This window comes from Lepidochelys kempii, chromosome 2 (genome assembly GCF_965140265.1).
Source record: "Lepidochelys kempii isolate rLepKem1 chromosome 2, rLepKem1.hap2, whole genome shotgun sequence".
NCBI lineage: Eukaryota > Metazoa > Chordata > Testudines > Cheloniidae > Lepidochelys > Lepidochelys kempii.
In genome coordinates this window covers 207,596,854-207,621,653 of record NC_133257.1, presented here as the reverse complement: position 1 = coordinate 207,621,653, position 24,800 = coordinate 207,596,854, and the positions used below count along the sequence as shown (strand labels likewise).

The following is a 24,800-nucleotide window of genomic DNA, read 5'->3' as shown; positions in this document are numbered from 1 at the left end:
AAAGAGGACAGTTAGCTCCTAAATACAACTTCTTGCACTTTGGACTTGGAAGCAGTGTCAAACAGGGAGAGACTTCTTGTAACCAACAGGAGTCTCAAATGCAGAGAGACACAGGTCAGATACTATGGTGCAATGTTTGCAGCAATGCATGGCATAGATACTATACAATATCAATTATTGAAGAGAAACAGTACAAAAGTTACATTGCATTATCAAGATTGTGTGTCAGACGGAGCCACAACCATAATCATAGTTCAATCTTTTCTCTCTTCCCTCCCTTTCTACCCTTCTGGGAAGAGATGTCTCTCTCTAGTTTCTCTCTCCAGATCAATAGGAGCTCTGATCAAACCCAGGAGCTCTAGAAGAGCTGTGTATGTGTCCCAAAGAAATGCATCTGGGCCTACAGCCATAGGTTGAGGATTCCTAGAGACTAGAATACAGACACACTTACAGCATATCTCCTCTACTACAAAGTTAAAAGATTTTTTTTCTGGTAACAGATCAGGGAGGAACTGCAAATATTAAAAATGTTTTTCCCCAATAATTCCTGTAGATTTCACAGCTAAATTCTAAAATTTTGCACTGTGAGTTAGATATGTAAATTACTACCAGAAGATTGCCAGAGCTATTCCCCAAACACAGATGGCTCTACCTGCATATATGATTTAAAGCAAATACAACAAATACAACAGTATCTGACTTTTAGACATGAGTCTAATTGATTTTTCTTCCTTTTTGTTCTTCCAAAAGAGCGAGTCAGATGATATGAATATAAAAATGTACTAAAGTGTAGCTTGCATAATACATTTCTGCCACAGAATTGGTAATCTCCAAGATATATATGTATAAAGTCAGCAATTCCCCCCCCAAAACTGACAGTAGTCAACCACTTACTTACATTAGTTCTTATATTAATAGCAGTATTATTAACTAGTATTTGATTCTGTTGTGTTATTTGATATAGACACTGTCATTATACAATATTAATTAATACCCTGGATAATCACAGTTTGTGGGTTAATATATTCTATTCAACACTTTAATAACAGTAAACAAAAACAGCTCAGCTATGCAGCAAAATCCATCAAACCACACAGATGGTTATAAGGTTTTCATTATGTGGTTTCCATAGCAATCATATTGCAAATCTGGAAGCTTCTTGCAAATAAGCAGCTTGTATTTACATGCCTCTCAGCTGCAGCATGGAATTCTACAACATGTGAAGTTATTATTCCAATCACATATTGTTAAAAGAATTGTTGGGAGATGTTTTGATCAGTCCAGATTAAAAAAAATACTGCAGTGAACTAATCTTTAAAAATTATTCAAGCATTTATATGTCTGTAATCCATGCTAATAGATCCACGTTTGAAATTTCATTGTGGTGACAAAAGGCTACAAGCGTATAAGCTTGTCTTTTGGAACCCCCCCCACCAAGAATATATGTATTATCATATTAATAAAAATCAAAATGTCTTCACCAGGTACAGATGATCGAGACACACAGGAAGAACTCAGATGAAACTGAACAGCCGTTGCTTATCTGCTCAAAAGGAATGTAAAGATATAAGGGCCTATTTAGAGCCTATTTGAGAGAGAGACTGAATTATTTCTCCAGGATGTATCCTTTTCTTAAAATGACCCCATGTAACTGTCAATGGGAACTCTAAAAAGAGAGTAAATGCTTACTGTGGGGAAGAGACAAGTACTTTTCTCTCCCAGATTTATAAACTTAATTTTACAAATTGAGCCTGCTCTGTAACAGATGGATTAGCAACATAATAAGAAACACAAGTCTGTCCAGCTATGCAGTTTTACAGTAGGTAGATCTAGCTTTTACCAATATTTTGGTTTGGGGAGGATTTGAATAAACAAACAGAAGGAGCAATATGCAAACAAGTTAAATCCATATGCATCTTCTTAAGTTGAGGTCCATATCTCCAATTCCATTTTCCCCTCTCCTCCCCACTGCCCCCTGCACTAGCATAAGCAGTGAGGACTCAAAACCAGGGACCACTTAGTTTACAAGGAAGTAAGCAGAAATAGCTCTAACACACTGTATCCTTTCCCAGAGACCTGCAGACGTTATTACCCTTACATGCTGTGAGATTAGTGCTCTCCCTTTACGAAGGAATAAGGTCAGGAGGATGGATAATTTCTGTGGTATCCTCCCCCTCTCCTCCCAGATTTCCTTATAGAAGCTGATGCTTAGTCAGCACTACCTTGCATGGTTCTTCACCTGCACTGTAATAGCTCACCGTGGAAGGAAGAGGGCGGTGTGGATGCCGCAGCCAGAGAGGCTATGGGAAGAGTGCAAGAAGCAGTGTGGAGGTATTAAGCTTCTGCGTGAATACAACTGCTGGGAGATCTGCCAAAGTTTCCTGCATATCTTAGGATATCTGCAGCACGGTTAGTCTCAAACCTTTTGGGTGCTGCCGGGTTAGTCAGGACATCTCAGCACAGAAATCATTACCCAAAAGCTCAGGTGGCTTTACACGCCTTTTATCCTACCAATCCTGGCCTGCTTTGGGGACCAGAGAACCTGCTAGCCTAATTTAGATAGCTCTGGGGGCCTGTCTAAGTTCAGGTATCCTTCACAGACCACCATATTGGCCACATCCCTACACAGAATTGCTGCAGCATGGTGTGCTGTAGCCAGGACCGGCTCTAGGCACCAGCAAATCAAGCATGTGCCTGGGGCGGCACAATGCCAGGGGCGGCGTTCCGGGTGGTGTTGGTTTTTTTTGCTTCTGCATTTGCGGTCTAGGAGATTTTTGTTTTTTGCTTGGGGTGGCAAAAAACCTAGAGCCGGCCCTGGCTGTAGCTCCACCCCACCGTGCCTTACACCAGGACTTTGAGGGGTCCTCACAAGGCAGCCTGATTCCTCTGCATTCAGGAAGCATCCCCCAGCTGGAATTAGGGTACGAAGGGGTCAGAGTTAGAGTGAGAATCTCATCCTTTGGATCCATAAAACTTCTCCATGGAACTAAGGATATCTGTAGGTTTGGTAGGTCCAACAGAATGATCTGCAAGAAATTCTACAAATTCAAACTAGCTAAGGTTCCTGGACCGTATTTGAATATGACTTATGCAGGGAGTTACTTAGTCCAAAGTCTACGTGACGGTTGGGCATAAAAAAAAAAAAAGATACATTCCCTACCTCACAGGGTATTTCAAGGATAAATTCACTTAGGTTTGTGAAGCACTTTGACTGTATGGTGATGGGGAGTGGGTAATATAAGTACAAAGGCAAACAGAAAATTAGTTACTTATTCAGTCAAAGATTGGGTTAAATTAAGAAAAAGAACCCCATTAAGCTCACATACAACACAGTCCTCACCGTAACACACTGTTAAGTATGGTTAAATCTGATGCCTGAAGCTGTCCACAATGAGACATTGTCAAACACCTATTTTTTTATTGCTTAGATGAGATAGTATGTTTATTGTTTAAAACAATACTTACGTTACCAGAAGAGTAACCACATAATATTGGGAGATGGGGTGGAAATGGGTGAAAAAAATCACGTTTTTTAATGAATTTGTAAAAGATGAAAGCATTTTCATGCACTTGCACATGCTGTTTTTCACCTCCTTCAATCTGCCATTGTCTTCCTCCACAGGAGGGAGAGTAGGGAGATGTACTATAAGGACATGTTTATGAACAGATTGTTACTACATGACCATTCACTATTAGGGAATCCTCCCCATTTCAAAAAGGCAAGGTATAAAGCTCCTCTTATGAAAAGTATTTAATGTGTTTTTGTGGGCCCAGGGAATATGAAGCTCACAAGGCTCAGGCCTTAAATTTTTCTCTTTGGGCAAAGGAATAGGGAACAATGGGGGGAAAGGTGTACAGACACCTATTTTCTCAAATGTGAAAGTCAGAGAAATTTTAAAAAATTGATTTTACTACTTTTTTTGAGAAAAACTTTCACTGTTGCTTTGAGATGGTGACTGTTTCACTTGGTCTCTGCTGTGTCTTCTCAGTTACGCATAATTTTTAAATGTTTTCAGGAAATCCAGACACACACTACCATACATTTGCTTGAGATCTGAAGTCCCGTTTTCCCTCTTAGTTTTCCAACATCCCTTCCACCTCCTTTTCTATCAAGGCCCCATTTTGCAATGACAATCACATTGGCTGAAGAGTAAACTCTTCAAATCCCATCAACACCGTTCATTCATCATATGCTTTGAGCAAAGAAGTTTCACCCTTTGGATTGCCTCGAATTATTTGTTGAGAAAACTGAACAAAATATTCTAATTCATAATATAATGCACACAGTCTGGTCCTCATATAGGATAACATTTTGAAAAGTGTCTAAGTGATTTAGGGGCCTAAGTCACATTGCTGTTCCAATGTGATTTAGACTCTTCAATCACTGAGGCATGTTTGAAAATTTTGCCCATATGACTTTGTCCTCTGATTAGATGACTAAGCTTTTAAAATTGGATGGCAGCTTCTCCGAAGTTAAGGTTTTACCTCACTTTTCAATAAAAGCCTGATTTTGGCCCCAGCTCTAAAATCATCTTTCAGCTTCAAACTTGGTATGTAGTGTCTAGACAGTGGGCAAAATTACAGATATACCAGACAAGATTTTTTTAGCACAATGTTTACACAGTTAGAAAAATGTTCCAATTTTAGGCAGAACTCAGCTTAAATATGGAAATTTTTCCCCTTTCTATGGAAGTTATTAGGTTATTCCTCTAATTGAGATATAGAACTATTTCTATAAAGCACAGAAAGCCAAGATTTTATATCTGTTTGGTCTCAGATATTAAAATGGTTTAAGTGTTCAATGTGAGCTTTTATAAATCTTGATACTAAGTTGTTAAAATACATGATATTAAATACTATGTAATAAATATAAACAATTCACTAAATAAATAGATCTAGCAATCAAATATGCAAATAAACCATGCAGTGCAACTTATCACCAGAGTTCTTTGATACACAAATATAAGTTACATTTCTGTGGCTTAAATTTGTAAATTAGTAATACAGAGAAGAAAGTCTTCATATATCATGTAACGTTTATAAGCAGCAAGATCTTAGATTAAAAACCATTCCTTAAAACAAAATAACCCTAATTGTGACAAATGTGACTTGACATAATATTTACATACATGAAATCAGAATGAAAGCAGCTTGTTTAAACCACAGTATCAATTCTATAGTAATTTGTACGGTTAATTTATTCAAATTTATAGTCCGTCCCTTTTCTGAGCAACTTCATTTCTGGATTTAGAAGAAAACAAGGCAAGTCATTTCAGCAAAGTTCACTTTAGTGAAAGGAAACAATATAGTTGTTGGCATGTTTCTCTAGGATGAGTCTGGCTCTTGGATGCTATAACTGCTTTTAAAATGTTCAAGCAACTGACACTTTTGCATTCTCTGTATTGACCACTGACCTAAACACAGTGGGGGAAAAAATCAGCAGCATGCACCCTTTGGGTACCATTAATGGAGCTAACATCCTGTTTGGGTTGTTTAAAGCCAATGTTACCAAATTACTTTAAGCTAATTATACGAAAATCTTTTACCTGCCTTAAATGACAAAATAAACCCATCGTAATATTATGATACACTAGTAAAACAAAATCAAGCAACATGCAGAATAAGCAGAAAATTAATGAGCAGAAACCTTGGTTTTTTGTATGTGCTGTATAATAGTTCAATTATAGTGTCCCACAAATCAGTGTTGTGTTTTTCCCTGACCTCCCATACAAATTTCATGGACCTTACCACAACTATCTCTATAGAATGTAGCAAATCCTATAACAAAATGTTTATTATTTATCTATTGCCTATTGTAGCTGAAGGCATCCTTCTAAATTTTTCAACATGTTAAAAATGTGAAATTCAGCAATAAAGAATCTTAATTCACATTTCCAAATACACAAACACCAGTTTATAGGCTCCCCAACAAAAGAAAAACCAAAGACTTAACCAACCATAGCGGGAAATAACCTGATAATCCTTTCGTGTCCATTGCCTCTGGTAGAGAAATGGGACCGTTGTATAAATAGTGGAGGAAACCAAATTGTTATGTAATCATATAAACCCCTGATAGAGTGGTCTGTTGGCTGAACTTTATTCTCACTCAGAGCCATCTAGAAGTCTTAAGGTTCCATCAGCCTCTAAAGGACCACCAAAAAAGGCCTTTCTCCCCTGAGAAAAAACTGTGATCTGCCCTCAAATCAAAGGTTGCAAGGGTTAGTCCATGACAAAGGAGCAACCCATTCCCCCCATCTCCAATCTTTTTCCATACACCACAGCCAGAGTGCAATCAGCTGTGTGTGCATTAACTCAGAAACCACCTGGGATAGAATATCAGGGTTGGAAGGGACCTCAGGAGACCACCTAGTCCAACCCCCTGCTCAAAGCAGGAGCAGTCCCCAATTTTTGTCCCAGATCCCTAAATGGCCCCCTGAAGGATTGAACTCACAACCCTGGGTTTAACAGGGCAATGCTCAAACCACTGAGCTATCCCTCCCCCCCCGCCGAGTCTCATGGGTATCATGGAAGCCATGAAATCCTGAGCAGATCCAGAAGAACAGTCATCTATTCAATTTGTCATGAGATATTCAGCCTTGGTGCCATGTCATAATCAGGTTCCTCACTGTGGGGTTTTTTTGTGGGGGAGGGTTTGGTTTGGTTTTTAACTTTCTAGGATTGGATCCCTCTACACTGGATTTTAGGGGAGAGGACAGGAATTCTCCTTATTTTGGGAGGATGAGTCCATGAATCGAGGATGGGCATCTATATACATTACATTGTTTGAAAGCTTAGATTTTGTCATTTCTTTTCTCGCTGTCTTTTTAGAGGTGAGAGTTCATGAGGACTGATAAGGAATAATATTCTAAAAATTGATGGAGTCAGGTAGGTGGGAGAGGCTCATGAGTATTGGCTTTGTTTTGGTAGATCTGACTTCTTCTTTCACCCCCATTAAAATCAATCCGGCATTGTGCCTTTTTACTCACTATCCCCTTAAATGTGAGAGTTTAAAAGGGACACGAGCTACACATTTTAATTATATTAAAGATGGATAGATATAATTGTTTGAAATGCTCCTGCTTATTGATTATGTTTTGCTTGGCTTAATTCCTTCAGTTTAGAGGAGGAAGGGAGAGAGAAGGCTGGTAGTAGTGATGGTCCCTATGGCAATTAGAAGTTCAGAAGGGGATTTATGCTAATGAGTCATCAGGGTTGGGGAAATCTTGGGGTGGGGGGGAAATGGGATTTATATCTACAGTATCTGTGTGGGAAAGATGGACTTTGTGAGCCACCCTGTTGGTTCTTACTTGAGCACCCAGAGGGGTCAGCTATATCCCTTTAATGCCCACCTTCTGGAAGCCAGGAAAGCTGAACAAGGATACACCAAAGCAGCTATAGGAATGTATTGTTTCTCAACAACAGTATCCAGTGGCATTAACAATCTGATCTCGCACTCCTTAAATCAGAAATTAAAAAAATATGGGCTCCCAGATTTATCTAGATATGTATACCATGGTCATCACAGTATAAACAAGCATCAGAGTGGGCCCAGAATCTCTACTGTCATAAATATAGGTATAATAGACCTCAGACTATGACCTACCAACCTAAAACATTTCTCATTTTTTTGGATTAGAAAAATGTCTCCCGTACTGGGATACTTATTTGCAATGCTTTCCTTTAGCATTACTGCATTGCTTCTTAATTAGATATTGACAGTGATACAAAGAAAAAGACTTTGCTTTCATAAGAGGGAACTTTAGGTCCGTAACCCACTGAAGATGTTCATGCATAAACAAAGTGTTGTTAATATTTAACATGAAACCAGCTGTCAAAAATGTAGTCAACAGTGAAAGAGCTATGATACAAGTAAAATTACTTTGTGTGATTGTGTCTCTCCAAGATGACAAGCTCCTCTGAGATGGGATTCTATCTCTTAATAACAAACAACTTCTGTCACATAGTGTTCACATCATATTGGTTTTACAAATCAATAGCGTCAAAAGTGGTTTAATGTAGGTGCAGAGGAAATAGTAAAAAGAATGATTGATCAGTGCTGGAAATAAAGTATCTTATTTCAATAAAAAGTGAATGTGATGTGTGTTAATTTGTTTTTGAAAGATTTTCTTAAGCATCAAATTACAGGATTTGAAGTAGCTTCCTTTTCTGATATGCAAACATAAACCTTCAAATCAGATTTATGTAGTTTCCAGAAAATTATGGATTCCTAAACTAAACTTTAATACATTTCACACAAAAAAATCTTTACTATTTTCTGTTAAAACTGATGTTTTCTGTTAAAACTGATTTTTCTTCCAAGAAAGACTATTCTCTTTTTCTTATTACTCATATAAATGTAATGTTAATTTTACTGTTTGTGACCACATTAAAATATTTTGAAAAATTTGGTAAATTTAATTTACTCTTTAGCGAAGAAAGGGTGCAAATTTCCCATACACAAGACTAATGTAATAGCTACAAAACAAATAATAAGCATCTTAATTTCCTCACTGAGACCCATTTTAAAAGGACTGCTTTTACATGGTGAACTGTCCTCACTCATTTTTTTTCCAAGAAAGACTTCATTGTGCACACACACCTGTCATACATATCAACTGAAATTGCTGAGGATACTTCCTAGAAGCTCTTTTTCTAAAACTCACCTTCATTTCTAATCTCCAGAATGATAATGATCTTACATTTGCCCTTTTCACCTCTAAATATTCCACACACTTTACGAAGTGATGTACTATTTACATTCAAAAACCACTTCATCCATTGCTGAAATGCAGCCACTGATGGAAAGAATAACAGTTTAACAGTGCATCAGCACTGAAAACAACATGTGAGCATGAGAAGTGAAGAAGTATCCCATATCCACTTGTAACAGTACAAAGACAAGACCACTTTGTCTTCCTAATCTTAGGAGTTGATTGCCCTGATGCAGCCCATGATTGGGACTTCTTGACACTAACCTCTATGTTTTCAAAGCAGTGTGCAGGATTTTAGCCACACAACTCCCATCACAATCAGGGAACACAGAGCTGAACCCCAGTGCACTACCTTGAAAACTTAAAACTGAGGGAAAGACTTATGAGAAGGTTTCATTAACTGTTATTGTTGTGAAATCCTCAAGCATTAGTGCTTAGAGAAAGGAAATACATAATGACTGTAAGGGAGGAATCCTGGTTCATGAAGCAACAGATCAACCTTAGACACAGTCATCACTATGTAGTCATGACATGCTTCTCCTCAAATGTAGATAGAACACAGGCCATGTTTCAATTTTTGATTCCTCTGTGCTGACAGATCGTGGAATGCATCAGTAAAGCTCATTTACTTCTCTGAGACCCAAACAGCTCTACATCCAAAAAAGATTGCAGCAGGAGGTTATCAAGCTTTGCTACTTTCCTAGGCAGGATAAGTGGGAGTATCACCTTTTTATTAAATCACAGATGCTTCGAGTAATGAGTAAAAGCAATGGACAGGTTCAGCATTGCTTACACTCTTACAAAGACATGCTCTTAGTTATACATGCTAGAATAGTTCTCTGTGGGGCTGCGCTGTTGGCTGAGGACTACTGAAACAGTGGACCCCAGCTCTGCCCCCATTCCACGACTTCCGGCCTGCTCACAAAGAGCCCCTTTGCTTGGTGTGGGAAGTTTGGAATGGGTGGCGTAGGGCCAGCTATACCAGCTTTATACCAACTAGGGATTCTTCTGATGTTGGGGAAAGCTTGGCTATCCTGTTAGGGCAGTTCTTCATCTGGAGTTGTCCCATGCATGGAGGCAGCATAGAAGAAAACACAAAGCATTTTTAAAAAGCCTAATAACAAAATTCCAGTTTAATCAAAGTTTGATTGTATACCAGAAGGTGGGCTAGATTAGCAGAACCCTTTTAGAACTTCACTGCTCATTTCCTTCACTGCTCTTCAGGTTGGGAAGCTGAAAATATGGCCTGCCTAAAATAATGCAACTCTTCCACCATCATTTAGAATTCCACTCATCCAAAGATCTTGGATGTCCTGGTATGTTAGGATGAATAGGTTTGCTCTATGTAATATTTATTCTTAAAGCTATTTTTTTCAGGTTTGCAATAAGTTTAAAATATTCAGTTGCAGGCTACAATACATACTTGTCATGTCAAAACTATAGAGAATTGATTAATTTATCAGGCTATTAATTACTTAACTTCAGCAAAGTATTTCAGTGTCAACTTTTGGGTTTATTTTTTTAAAACTGAGTTTTCCTTTAATTGTTCTCTCTTGGCAAACTAGCCTAGCTTAGCTTGCTGAAAGCAGCAAAAGTTGTCTTTTCCTGCAGAATCCTGCAGGGAAGGTTTGTAAATTAGCATGTCTTTGGTAGCGGCAATGATCTTGACTCTACCTGAATAATCACAGTATTTATTAAACATACTCTTACTAAAGTGAGCCAGAAAAATGATGCCTCTGTGGTAAATATGAATTTGTATATGCTATTAAAGTAAGAAGAAAATGGGTTAATAGATCAAGAGATTAGTTTTCCTCTTTTGTATCCCTCCCAACCAGCCCACACCACCAGCCAGCAGACATTACAAATTGAATTCCACTGAAAACCAAGTCTTCAGTGGGCTAATAGACTGTTACCATTCTGGTTACTGGTTTGAACTATTCAGCTGATTTCTGCTGCAGTTTTCTCAAGTGCTGAATTCCCAAGTTTCAAAACTATACTAATATTCCTATAATATCCTCTTCAGACAAGGAGGCAGCTTTAAATACAGCCTTCACTCAAGTCCACTACTGAAATAAATGAATTGTATTATGAAAGGGTTTAATGTGCTTTGGTCAAAATTGCATGCTGTTTAAATCATCATTTCAAAAACCCCTGAGTGCCACAGAAATACCAGAATTCATTAGTGACTTTGGCATATGAATTGCCATTCCTTGATAAAGCAATAAGGCACAATAAGCTGTGAGTCTTAGTGAAATATCAACATTTGCAAGGCCCTGGGGGTGGGTGGAAAGGCAGAAGCCAGGGCATGTTGAGTGGAGGAGGATGTTGTTGTGAGGAACTCCTAAAGGAAGATGTAGTTCTTTTCTCGCCCCACTTCCTGGTTTGGCCAGGGGGTCTGGGATAATTTCTTCTATACCCTCCTGCTTAGAGTATCTTTTGGAAGTGTAGAAAACATTCTTCTCTACTGTTTAGGTCAGATGAAAAGTTAAGGAATCCTTCTCTGCCCTCCCTGATTAGGACAGGTGGTGGCGGTGGTCATGGTGTTTTAGCCTGAGCATCCAAGCAAGTTCCAGGAGACGTTTCATCTGTATTCCCCATTTCTTGCACTGAGCATGTTCACGTAGTCTAGAATGCAGAAAGGGAAGTGCCCAGATAGCTAGGTGGAACTCAGAACACCCAGCCAGAGATGGCAAATGAAGCTAAGCTAAAGGAGCACAAATTATGTTCTCCTAGCTCTGGTTTTAGTGAATAACTATACAACAACCAAATAGGCAATATTTAGGTGGCTGAATAGCTCCTGTACTCATGGTATTCAGAAAATGTATTGTTGAATTCATCTATACATACTGTTTATCTGAAGTATTCAAGGATGAGGGGTAGCACTAGTCAGGAGCGTTACAGCATTTAGTTTTCAATTCCTATAAAGAAACACCCTTTCTCACCAAGTACAGTTCCTACAATAGAAATAAGTTGAGATACGTAACATTAAATTCAATAAACAAATGTAAAAGTGACCATTGAAAATGCGTCTTTACAACTTTGATGGCCAAATACAATATAATTGACAAGACTGACATGAGGGATTAAAAATAGATAGCTGGTTACCTGTTCATGATTCCCAATCTAGCTGAAACAGGCTCACAGAACCTGACGTGAAAAAGCCTCACACAACACAATATAACTTTGATGCTACCGAATATTTACGAGTCATTAAACTTACTCCATAATTATTGCAGACAGATTTTGTCATTTATTCCTTGTAGTTGGGTAATACCAAGAGGCCACAAGAGAAATTATGGTCCCATTGTGCTGGGTACTGTTCAAGAACATCGTAGAGACAGTCCCTACCCCGAAGAGCTTACAATTTAAATAGACCAGATGGACGAAGGGAAGTATTGAGATCCCTAGAAACTGAATTACAAGTTCCCAGGATCAGAGAGGAAGTATATGGTTGAGCTGGAAACTGAACACACATATCCTAAATTCCAGGGCACTAACAAAAAGACCATCCCATCCTTTCAGTTTTACTGCTTTCTAGTCTTGTCCACTGTAGGAGACAAAAATTGTTGGAAAAACCTATGTAAAAATGATATGAAAGTTAAAATATTTTTGAGTACTCCAAGGGCCACAAGGATGCAGGTTAGCAATATTCTGAATACAAAACTATTATTAATGTGAACATACATTTGATAACTCCTGGCTCTCAACATGCTTTCCAGTTTCATTCATTCAAGCTGTGACCATTACTACTGCAGCTCTGCTTATTGGCTGAAATGGTCCCATGAAGATGTGAAATGAAGTTATCCTATAGTGACGTTTACTTTAGTAGTTACATATTTAGGGGAAAAATAAATGTATAAAAGGTATAAGCAAACTTGTAGGACCATCGCCTGCAAGGTGCTGAATATTCAAAGCACAGCACAAGTAGCACCCACCACATGGCAGGCCCAGGCCCAAACAGATTGATGTTTTTGACCTTGTGACTTTGGACATTAAACCCACTGAAGGTCAGTTCTTCATTTTTCAGGGTGTTCAGCGCACACAGATCCCCCCCTCTGCTTATTCGGAGTGTATTTATCCATATGATGAACTCTGCAATTAATTCCTGGTCACATATATGGAAGATTATGCCCTTTCAGCTACCCCAGCAGATCATCTCTAGATCCTTTCTAAACATGCAGAAGTCCTTCTACACTTTCACAAGTGTACAATAAACATTCTTATCAGTTTCCATAATTATCGACTCTAATAGTTCATTGAAATACAGTTAACACCTAAGTTCATAAGAAGAGCACAATTTCCAAAGAGTGCCAGCAAACTTTATTTTTTCTAATGGATAAAATATTCAATGTGCAACAAATATAGGAAGTTAGGTCTATGTCCCATGCAATTTATTTTTTCCTCTAAGTTCCTGGTTGATAGTAGTGCTTTCTCTGAACAGCAAAAGAAACAGAATTCTATCTTGCATTATTGCATATCAAATGACTGAGTACTGTCATTTTTTGTTTTAAAATGTCATTTTTACACATAGCAATTGAATATCTCATTTTCAGACAGCTTACTAAAACATAAACAAGAATAAAACACACGTCTTCCTGCTATTTTACTATCTGTAATAAACTCCAAGGCCTATTGCCAAGAGAAAATTTTATGAGATTTACGTTTGATTATCAAGAGGAGTAAACGTTTGACCATGTCTGAAAAACCAGAGTAAGAAATCACTGTATAATCAGATTCATGCTGGATGATCAGAAAAAACAAAGTCAAGCTTCTCAGTGCCTTTATTTACAGTTCATCACTACACCTCTCCAACCCAACACACTGCACTGTTGCAAGGGATACTGAGATTATATATTAGACAGAAGCTGATGGCATATGGAGTGCGTGAAGAACCTCTAGTTAATACAAATGGTAAAATGAATAAAGAAAAAATGATAGGAAAGTTGGCAGAAAAAGCTGTAAGGCAAGTCAATTTTTTAATTAAAAAATTATGTAGCAGAGACAACGCTAATGAGCCAAAATTCCCACAAGACTATTTTTACTATTTGTCTGATTTTGATGTCCTGACTCACCAGGACGGAAGTGTCCTTGCTCAGACTTGGTTAAGGGAGTATATTCTTTTCATTACTACAGTACAATTCAAAACGCAAGGGCTTCTATATTAATCTGAGTACTTTAGCCACTCACTGTCACTCCCTCACAGTTACCAGACCAGAAACTGAGCTTCTCTCAAAACACATCAGATTTCTCTAGTCACATAAAACCTCAGAAATACCTGGAAGTTCTTCATAAATGTCATCATCTATTGGTGCAGTGCTGACTGGAGAAGAAGCTTGTCCAACATCATCATATTCTTCCTCAGGAATGATATTAGATCCCAAGTCTGTTTAATAACAGTTTAGATAATTAGCATTTATGAGAATAAACGAAGAGCCTAAATGGATGTTTGTGCAGCATACAGCACACTATTTGAAGAGGAATTTTACTGAATCTTAAGAACAAATGCTTCTGACAATGGAATTACTTCTGTGGGTCCTTGTAGAAGAAAAATATGTTAACTACTTTGGTTTTCAGGTCTCAGAAAAGATCTTTAAAATACCAGCTGAAGAAAATGAAAGTTGTTTAAGTTAAATTGTGCTTCTCTTCTACATACCATTGAAAATGCTTTATGGTCATCAGATTATCCAAGAGGTATAGGGATAGACCCATCTACAAAGAGTTTTAAGATATATAAAATATTTGGAAAAACAGAGTCCTGGAAAATAAAAAAAGTAATGCAAGAAACACAATGTAGCTGAGAGACAGCACATGCTGTCTGAAGCCTGGATTAAAAATGGTTATATTGTATTATGCACATATAATACATCTGTTAATAGATAAAGCTATTATTAATAAACATTATTAAAAACAAAGAATATTGTTTCACTGATTGACTTACCTTGCAATACAAATTTGATTTCCTGTAGCCATTCCTCTGCTTCTTTGGGAGTAGCTGCTGTAAACTACAATAAGCATAATATTAATAATAGTTATAATGGTAATATAAATACAACCAACACCACATTTGTAATGGAAGGAAATGTAGTATTCTTGTCACTTCTTCAAGGAACCATTAGTAATTCTCTTCATGTCTTCTGGTACTTTTCTTGCAAGGATGCTTCTTATAATGTACAGTTAATTTTGACAAATTTACGTAATTGAAGCAGAGGATGATGGATTTGAAACTCTGATCAGCAGCTGGCAGCTGTGCAGAAAAAAGCTGCTTCTCTTCATCAATGTCAAAGCCAGAACTGATGAACAAAATTTGCCCTTGACAATTAGAAGACACCCATGAATTTCTTTAGACTGCTGGATACAGTTTTCTTAAAAATGTTCTTGTCAGATTCCAACACACTACCTGACAACTTAATTAACTGGCTTTCAGCTGCAATCTCAGATATTTAAAACTTATTAAACTTACATTCCATATTGATGCCTAGCTGATAGATCTTTGAATTGCATAGCTGAGATGTGCTTCTACCTTGATGTTCCTTCCAAAGCCCTAAGCAATACAATATGTATTTAACTCAGATATTTCTTCTTTGATAACTCCATTTTTTTACTATATAATTCATCCAAAAAATCATGCAGACCAATTATATATAGATATTATAGATACAATGCTAATACTGAAATGACCCATAGATAAAAGTAATAGATTTGCTCGTTCTTGTTCAAAAAGATAGTATTTGAACTTAATCTGAATTTTTTTAAATGTATTTCCTATTATATGAATGTACAGTGTAAGCAAACCAGTGTTCCTTTTTTTCACTAATGTCTCAGGGAGAGTTGTTTTACTGAAATGTTAATGTCTCCATAACTGGAATCGTAACGGTTTTATCAATTTAATTTCAAGACGACATAAGAAGTCCAACCTGATAAATGCGTTTATCGGGAGCCGAGATTTCAAAACAGCAATCTTTCTTTCCATCCTTCCGAAGGGTATTATTCATTCTGACGGTGTATCCATCTATAGCAAATTCACCTTTCTGTTGTTTGTCTATTGCAGATAAAAACAAAGTTAGAATTTCATTTACAACAGTGAATGGAAGCGGTCCAGCAGGTTATCATTTATTCAGATTTTGTTTTGTGTTTCATTAATATTACAATGAATAGGGAGATTTTTAGCAAAATAATTAGGTGATGCTTTTGGAGATAAAGCTTTATTTTAAAAGAAGATATAAACTAAAGTATACTTTTTATGTAGGATGCCTAAGGAATCCCACAGGGAGATGCTTGCAGATGGTGGTCTGTTTAGTAAGAAGTGCATGCTATGACATTTGTATCTAGGGAAAGCCAAGAACTGGAACTTGGAACTCGCAAGACAAGTTTACCATAAATCAGTCTCTCTTTCAGTTTCAATGGGAAAACCTTTTTAGCTTATAACTTTGCTGAGTCCCTTGCTAAACTTAACACCCTCTTCCCACAAAACAGTAGATTTCAAATTAACTTTTAAGCAACTGTAAAAGCCTCTCTTCCTACCGAATCCTCTTCCAGATGCACCTTCTTTGTGCAAACTCTTGAAACAATTTAGAAGCTCATTTAATACCTGCAGTGTGTTCCAAGAGAATTCTCCACCTAACACTACAACTGTTGAATTACTAGCCAAGAAGAGGATAGAATTTGATCACAGTTCAACACTTTGGGCCATGTGTTTATATCACAGACAATTCCAGATCACAATTTTATGGATTCTCAAGATTCTTGTTTATAAGGGAATGACTTACAAACTGCTATTCTGAAGGTGAGACATGGCTTAAAAAAAGGCAAGGTTTAAATACACAAAATGTTTGGATCAAGATACCTCTATTTTTTTTTTTAGAGCCCGTACACTCTTCAAGGTAGGGCCTGCACCTTCTTTATATGTGGAAAGTGTCCAGTACAAACAAAACATGAATAAGTAACAACAATAACGTTGAGATCCATAATCTCCATATGCCATACTGCTATACTCAAGGTAAAGACTGCTGAAGTCTACACTGTAGATCTTTATCAGTGATACTTCGCCAACTCATAGTATGTTATTGTGCACGAGAGCTAAATAACAAAAGTAGCACTAAGGCCTTTTCTACACTAGAAAAATATTCATTGCTTATGAGTATTAGCAATGGGTGTACTTAAACCAGTGCTGAACATAGCGTAGCTGCAAGTGTGGCCAAGGACAAATAATTTTCAGCACCTCTTCAGAAACATCAGTATATCCATTGCTGACACCTGTTGTCAGCAAGGGATAAGTTTCTTGATAAGTGTAGGAATGGCTTAAGAGACTATGGCCTTCCACAGAGTTGTTGCACACCTAGAAAACTTGTAGAAAAGTTCATCTGTTCTCCAGTGAAATTAATTTCACCTGCACAAAGCCCAAGCAACTGGATTTTACTTGGAGGAAATGATACCATGCCGTGTGCACTGGACTTCGGGGGGTGAGGTGCAAAGGGAGTTGCATGATGGTGAAGGCCTATCCCCCTTGCCATCCTAGGGACAAAGCAGAGGGATACAGCACTGCCTTGTCACATAAATACAAATCCTGTGGTTCCTTTCTTGACTTGCCCATATACCCATTTATGCAGAGTCAGTGTGGTGACGATGCCAGGGCATGCCAGGGGTGCACAGTCAGTCACTGTACAACTACTCTGTTGGCAGCTCCACATGCACACAGTCCCAAATCTATTTGTGCTGCCTCACTACAATAGAGTGAGTTTTCCCCAGGCCAAGTAAACACTGAATAACAAATTTGCACAAATGAATTAAGAGCAGAAAATTGAGTTCTCTGCCTCCTTTTCCTATTCACTTCCTCCAATAACTTTTACTATGTCTACATTAACTACTCCGATATAATATTAATATTTTATGTCTGTTCACTCCTCCATCCTCACCACATGTGCAAAATTCATGGAATTATATATTATCATACTGAGGCAGACACTAGAAATAATAACTTGCAACAGGCTAACCAAGTCCCTTTTCAATGAAATTCATTTCAGTCTAGCAATTTTATTGTTCATTCACTGATGACCTCAGGGAGCCGATGAAGTAGACTATATTAATTTCTCACTCTCCATGCTGGAAGTTTATCAAAACCCAGAAAGACAGTAGCACGCAGATGGAATAAACAAATACCAGGTTCAAAAGGTAAAACTATTTTGTCAAGATAAAAATGAGGTAAGTTATTCAAATTTAGTATCTTAGAATATTTGTGAGAAATTCTCTCTCGTACTGATGACCACTTTATATGGTAATACAGTTTTTCAGTTATTCTAGAATGATCTCTATACCTGTAGAAGTTCCTTCAAAAAAACAATACAATTAGACTACAAAGAATGCAATACAGTCTGCAATATATGCGAGCACAGCATATGCAGTTCATATTGTCTTGGATTGTTTTATTGTTTATATTATCATTGGTTCATCTCTCAGAACACACAACTCCAGTGCTAATGATAATTACTTGTGTGCACCAGCAAGAAAATATATTCCCTTACTATTAAATTCTTCCAATCAACTTTACAAAATAGTCAACCTACAGTATTGCAGTTTTCCCTTCCTGGTCACGTGCAATAAAGCAGTGGTTCTCAAAGCCGGTCTGCCGCTTGTTCACGGAAAGCCCCTGGCTGGCCGGACCAGTTTGTTTACTGCCATGTCCGCAGGTTTGGCTGACAGCGGCTTCCACTGGACATGGTTTGCCGCTACAGGCCAATGGGGGCTGCTGGAAGCAGCACGGGCTGAGGGACGTATTGGCTGTCCTTCCTGCAGCCCCCATTGGCCTGGAGCAGCAAACTGCGGCCAGTGGGAGCTTTGATCGGCCGAACCTGTGGACACGGCAGGTAAGCAAACCGGACTGGCCCACCAGGGGCTCTCCCTGCACAAGCGGCGGCCCAGCTTTGAGAACCACTGCAATAAAGGACTCCCAACGAAGGCCCTCATCCTGTAAAGACTTTTGCACACACTTAACTCTACATGCTGTGAGTAGTCACACTCAAGACAATATGACTGCTCCCAGGCCCCCATTCAAAGCCCAGTGAAGTCAATGGAAAGACGCTCATTGACTTCAACGGGCTTTGGGTCACTCCCACAGTGTGTAAATTAAGTATGTGCATGAGTCTTTGCAGGATCAGGCCCACACTGAGTAAATTCCTTTCTTGTGTTTTTACAGAGGCGTTCATGCAGTGATCAGTTCACAACAGAAATATATTTCTTGATACTTTGAGCTCTACTGCGGTGAAAAGTTAAACGATTGTTACCATTTTAACTAAAATAGCTCAGACTTAAAGATTTTTACTTGAATTTGGAAGTTAGTTTCCTACTTTTTCTTAGTGTCAGCATATGTTAGGCATGCATGGATTCTTCTGCCTCCTGGGAGTAATTCTGCATTTTTCAACTAAATTCCACAACTAGGAGGATTTCATTTTCTGATTCCTGCATCTCCAACTCAAACCAGAGATTTTGCAAGGTCACAGTGTAAAAGTGATGGAGTGGCCAGGGGAAAAGAACTATGAACAAAATAAAATTTTCAGTGAAGGGGTAGCATTCTCATGGCCTCTCATTCTCCTGACAATAGACTTGCAATCTGATAACAGGAAACACGTGGGTTGTTACAGTAGGCCACACTACTGCAACAGTGTAATACTGATAATGCTACTCCAGAGGGACATGAACAGCATTAAGCGAACGTTATTCTAGTATCATCCCACTAACACGATTCTCCGAATGTCCATTTCAGAATGCAGCTTTATATTGCTCCTATCTCCTCTCTCAGGTGCATGTCTAAAGAAAGAGAAAACTCTGGGCCCCTGTGAGGAATTTTTGATCCACAGAGGTACACAAGTATAAAACTAGTATAAAGCAATGAAAATCAGGCCCCATGTGTTTGTGTCAAAGCTGCTACACAAAACAAACTATATAAAAAATATTTTACAAAGATCAATAGTAAAGTATGAGATAAACTTCTTATTTGGGAGGTACTGGTAGGAAAAGATAGAGATGTTTCTGACTGAGATTTGAGAGTCTGTCAAGTGGAGAAAAGCATTCTAGGCTCTCATACCAAAAGTGGTGAATTATTGTGATGGGATGGAGATGACATGAGTGCTTGATAGGCAGAGGGAATCCTGAGGGAACCCGAGAAAAACAAGGTTTTGAGGTAGCATTGGGCAACTGCGTCCATGAAGAATTTTGAAATAAAGGAGGGTGCACCTTGAACTAGACCTTGAAATGACTGGGCTGCCAGTTGGAAGATGAAGGAGGGGTGACCATACTTCTTAGCACATGTGAAAAGGAAGGCCGCAGCATTCCACAAATCCTGAACTGTGGAGGGAGCTAGGACTGTGGAGAAGGGAGTTGATAATAGAAAGGCAGGAGGAGATAAAGACACAGTGGGATTTCAGATAATGATAAAATATGTACAGTATTTTTATTTGCGAGGTTGTAATGGCTATGAATAACAGATGCATGCAGTATTTACTTCTATCTAGGTAAGCATTTTATTTACCCCAGAGACTGGAGCAATTCTAAGCTATTATGATGATACTTCTATAATCTGTTAGGTCAATGGGTATTTTGGCAAGCACACGAATATTGAAAATGTCAGCTATGTCTGACAGTCATAAAATGGATTTTGATCTGGTAAACAGTGTTAACTGCTTCTATAATGTAAGGCTTGTCCACACAATGGAGTAATGTGCACTAGGGGAGTGTAATTTCTAAAGTGAACTAGTGTGTTGTGTGTTAATTTGTCCATGTACATCCTGCTGGTGTGCCCAAAATGTTCCCTACTGTGCTTTAACCCAGTGCACCAGAAGGATCTATACAGACCATATTAGTGCTTTTTAGAAATCACATCCCTGTAGTGCACAACTGTGTAGACAAGCCCTAGGGTGACCAGATGTCCCGATTTTATAGGGACAGTCCCGATAGTCAGGGCTTTGTCTTATATAGGCACCTATTACCCGCCACACCCAGTCCTGACTGTACCTTGCTATCTGGTCACCCTAAAAAGCCATACTCTTAGAATATATTTAGCTCTTCCTTAGTTTTGAGATTAAGGTTCTCCCAGATCTTTGAGACTCTTTCCAATGTCCTACATTGTTTCGTATTAAAGTAGGTCTCATATATACAGTAAACATGCTTGCTAAATATTAAAGTGCTAGAACATCCCAAATGGTTTAAAACTTAAAATTTTGGAACAGTCCTTTCTAGACGTATGTGCAAGAATGCATTTCTTTTATAAGATCAAAAAAGTATGAAGCCATTTTTTTAATTACAAAAGGTGCCAAAGCAAGAGCAAAAATTTTACTGCCTTGTTACAAGTGTCTTTTAAAAAATTTAACATTCCCTGTCCCTAAAAAAAACAAAACACTACCCCAACCCAAATTAACAGTATCATGAAAATGCTGATAGAAAACTTAGTTATCAAATCATGTCTGTGGCACTTTAAAAATGTATCTGCTGTATATATATAGTACACTGACTAAATAATCATTTGAGGGAAACGAGCTATGGTACTTTTATGGCCAGATTTTCAAGAGAGCTCATTGAGAAAAATGGGAACTGCTGAGTACTTTTGAAAATCTGGACTAGATTAAACCGAGCTGGATTTATATTGCCTTAAATTTAATCTTCAAGAAAATGGAGTGAAATTCCAGTGGACGCAAATTTTGAAGACATACTATTTAGGATTCCAGTTTACATTTTATAGGTTGAAGTGAAAAGTAGGAAGTTACTGGGCCAGATGGTTGGCCCACTATGGGCCCTTTAAAGGCAGCATGATGACCTTGATGACATGACTGCTGGAATGGCTCCTCAGGGCCAAAGAAGCTGGGCACAAACTTAGAACAAGTTTACGACTGCTCTAAGTTGCACTGGGTGCTGATAAGGGAAGAGGAATTGTGCCATAAAGCCACCTTCTCTTACCTCTGGTGCTGCACAGAACATAGCTCAGCTGGACCAGAGACTCTGAGCCACTGTTTTACATTCTGCTTGATTAATATTTTCTTCCCTTTCATGTTTCTTTGGACTTCAAAAGTTTAATTATTACTATTTAAGTATATTTTAGTAGGATCTAAAGGTCCCAGTCAGGGTCCTGTTGTACTAGGTGTTATACAAATGTGTACATCTGGAGCTAAATTGTGTGTTTGGTTGTGCGTGCAACCCCCTCCCCCCCATATTAAAATCAACAGGAACTGCAAACATGTAGCTAAAGGCAAAACTATATGCCATGAGCTTTTAAGAAAGAAGAAATCTTTGACCAAGTTGTAAGTGAGCATGTATTCTCAGCAAACCAATCTCAAACTCATGTGCATCCAGCTGATAAGTAGGGAGAATGTGGGCTTATTGACTGGTCATTACACAATTGTGGTGTCTCTTCCTGGCCTGTCTGCTTTTGTTTGCAGTAGATTTCAATGGAATACTTAGACAGTGTTATCTGTGACCTAAATATAAAACTATAGCTAGAGGAAATCCTCCGAACACCAGAGTTGGTGCTTATTGTTTTGAACAGAGGACATGAATATACAGTAGTGGTTAAGAACATCTTGAAGACAAGGCTGGTGGATCTTTAGAGCTAACTTGACACACTTCTCAGTATTCAGAGGAATTTAAAATTAATGGATTAAAAACATATTTGATCTACACGATCATACACGATCTAGCCTTTATGGGTAGTCACAATGAAGGAAAGAGAAATAGATATATCTTGGGTATATCTATTCAGACTGCATTCAGTTGTATTCCTTTATTTTATATGGTTTGTTTCCTGCCAGAGCTAAGGCTGCTCATATAACTGCAAACTTGACCGACCTCGTGGCTAACATTGGTAAGAAGCCTATATTTTAGTCTGTGTTGAGAAACAAATGCAATAATAGTAGCAGACTAGAGGCTCTGCAAGGAAATTAAAAACCTCACACAATAGTCTTAGAGACTGCAAAAAATGTATTGACGTAAAAGGTTGCTGTTACTAATACATTCAATTATATATTCAACTCACAAAACGAAGCTATGGAGAACTGATACAAAAACCCCCAAGATCATTTTCTAGGGGAAGAAAATAGTAAAAGAAACAAGCCAGGATCACCTCAGGACATTCAAAAATGTTTTAAGAATGATCAAACTTCAGAAACAGAGACTCTCTCTCAGAATTCCAACGGAAGCAGCAAAGGAAATAAGGGAACATTTAACAGATACCTTTAAAATCTCTGGAAATGGGGAAAGCATCATAGTCAGAATAGGAAGAGGGAATTGTAGCAAGCGGAAAATTGTACACTTAAATCCTTTGGGCATTGAGATAAGACAAGACCCTCTACGTCTGTATTTTTTTAAAAAAGAAGAGATGAGATTAGGTGGATCAGCACAGTGAAGGAATGCAACACTTGAAATAAGACCAATGCTACCAGGCTATTCAAATAGTACCACAGAATCTCTACGGGTAAGTCCATGCTTAAATAATAGCAGTATAACAGCAGGAATATACTCTTGACCACCTGTCCAGGATGGTGATATTGATTGTAAAATGTTCAGGAAGAAAAGAGAGGCTACAAAAAACAGAAAACCCAGTAATAATGGGGATCTCATCTATCCCCATGTTGCCTAGGAACATGTCACCTCAGGACAGGATGCAGAGATAAAATTTCTAGACCCCATTAATAACTGCTTCTTGGGGAAAGGCAATTCTTGATTTAGTCCTAAGTGGAGGACAGGATCTGGTCCAAAAGGTGAATATAACTGAACCATTCAGTAATAGCAACCATAATGAAATTAAATTTAACATCCTCGTAAAGGGAAAATGCCAAAGAAACCCACCACAGTAGCATTTAACTTCAAAAAGGGGAACTACATAAAAATGAGGAGGATAGTAAAATGGAAATTAAAAGCAACAGTCACCAGAGTGAAATGTCTGCAATACAGCATGGGAACTTTTTAAAAATACCATAATAGAGACTCAAACTATATAATATACCCCCAAATTAAAAAACAAAAAACAGTATGAGGACTAAAAAGATGTCACCAAGGCTAAATAGAATAAAAGAAGCAGTTAGAGACAAAAAAAAAACATTCTTTAAAAACTGGAAGTCAAATCCTACTCAGGAAAATACAAAGGAACATAAACTCTGGCAAATCAAGTGTAAAAGTTTAATTAGACAGGCCCCCAAAAAACTGAAGGGCAACTAGAAAAAGACACAAACAAATAGCAAAAATAGGGGAAGAAGAAAGACTATATGAGAAGCAGAAAGCCTGCCAAACAATCAGTGGGGCAACTGGATAGAGGTGCTAAAGGAGCATTCAGGAAAGACAAGGCCATTGTGGAGAAGGCACAGGAGATTCCCACACCTAAGCCATTCTTTTTAGGTGACAAATCTAAAGAACTGTCCCAGATTGAGGTGTCAAATATTGGCAGTTTTGGAACAAATTGATGAATTAAACTGTAATAAGTCACCAGGACAAGATGGTATTCATTAAAGAGTTATGAAGGAACTCAAATATGAAATGCAGAAATATGATATGTGATCATATGATCAATATGATATGTGAATGTGATATGTAACCTACGGCTTACACAGCTTGTTTTCCTAACTCCACATTCCCTCCCACCGCCCTCAGACATTCTTGTTAAACTCTGTATTTGTGCTGGAAATGGCCCACCTTGATTATCATACACATTGTAAGGAGAGTGATCACTTTAGATAAGCTATTACCAACAGGAGAGTGGGTTTGTGGGGGGGGGGGGCAGGGGGGAAACCTGGATTTGTGCTGGAAATGGCTCACCTAGATTATCATACACATTGTAAGGAGAGTGATCACTTTACATAAGCTATTACCAGCAGGAGAGTGGGGTGGGGGGAGAGAAAACCTTTTGTAGTGATTAACACCCATTTTTTCATGATTTGTGCGTATAAAAACATCTTCTGTATTTTCCACAGTATGCATCCGATGAAGTGAGCTGTAGCTCACGAGGCTTATGCTCAAATAAATTGGTTAGTCTCTAAGATGCCACAAGTACTCCTTTCCTATTGCTTAAATCAGCCTCTGTACCAAATGACTGGCAGATAGCTAATGTATGCTGAT

At 38.1% G+C, this 24,800-nt stretch overlaps 1 protein-coding gene across 2 annotated transcripts in view; it reads right to left on the bottom strand.

Annotated features, from left to right (window-relative positions):
• The window catches only part of SKAP2 (src kinase associated phosphoprotein 2), a 149,887-nt gene that overhangs the window by 23,508 nt on the left and 101,579 nt on the right, over positions 1-24,800 (bottom strand). For both annotated transcript variants that reach the window (XM_073333650.1, XM_073333651.1), the window contains exons 7-9: positions 15,626-15,750; positions 14,650-14,713; positions 13,987-14,094 (exon numbers count right to left, since the gene is read on the bottom strand). In XM_073333650.1, coding sequence (XP_073189751.1) covers positions 13,987-14,094; positions 14,650-14,713; positions 15,626-15,750 — 297 coding nt within the window. The remainder of the gene's footprint in view (positions 1-13,986; positions 14,095-14,649; positions 14,714-15,625; positions 15,751-24,800) is intronic.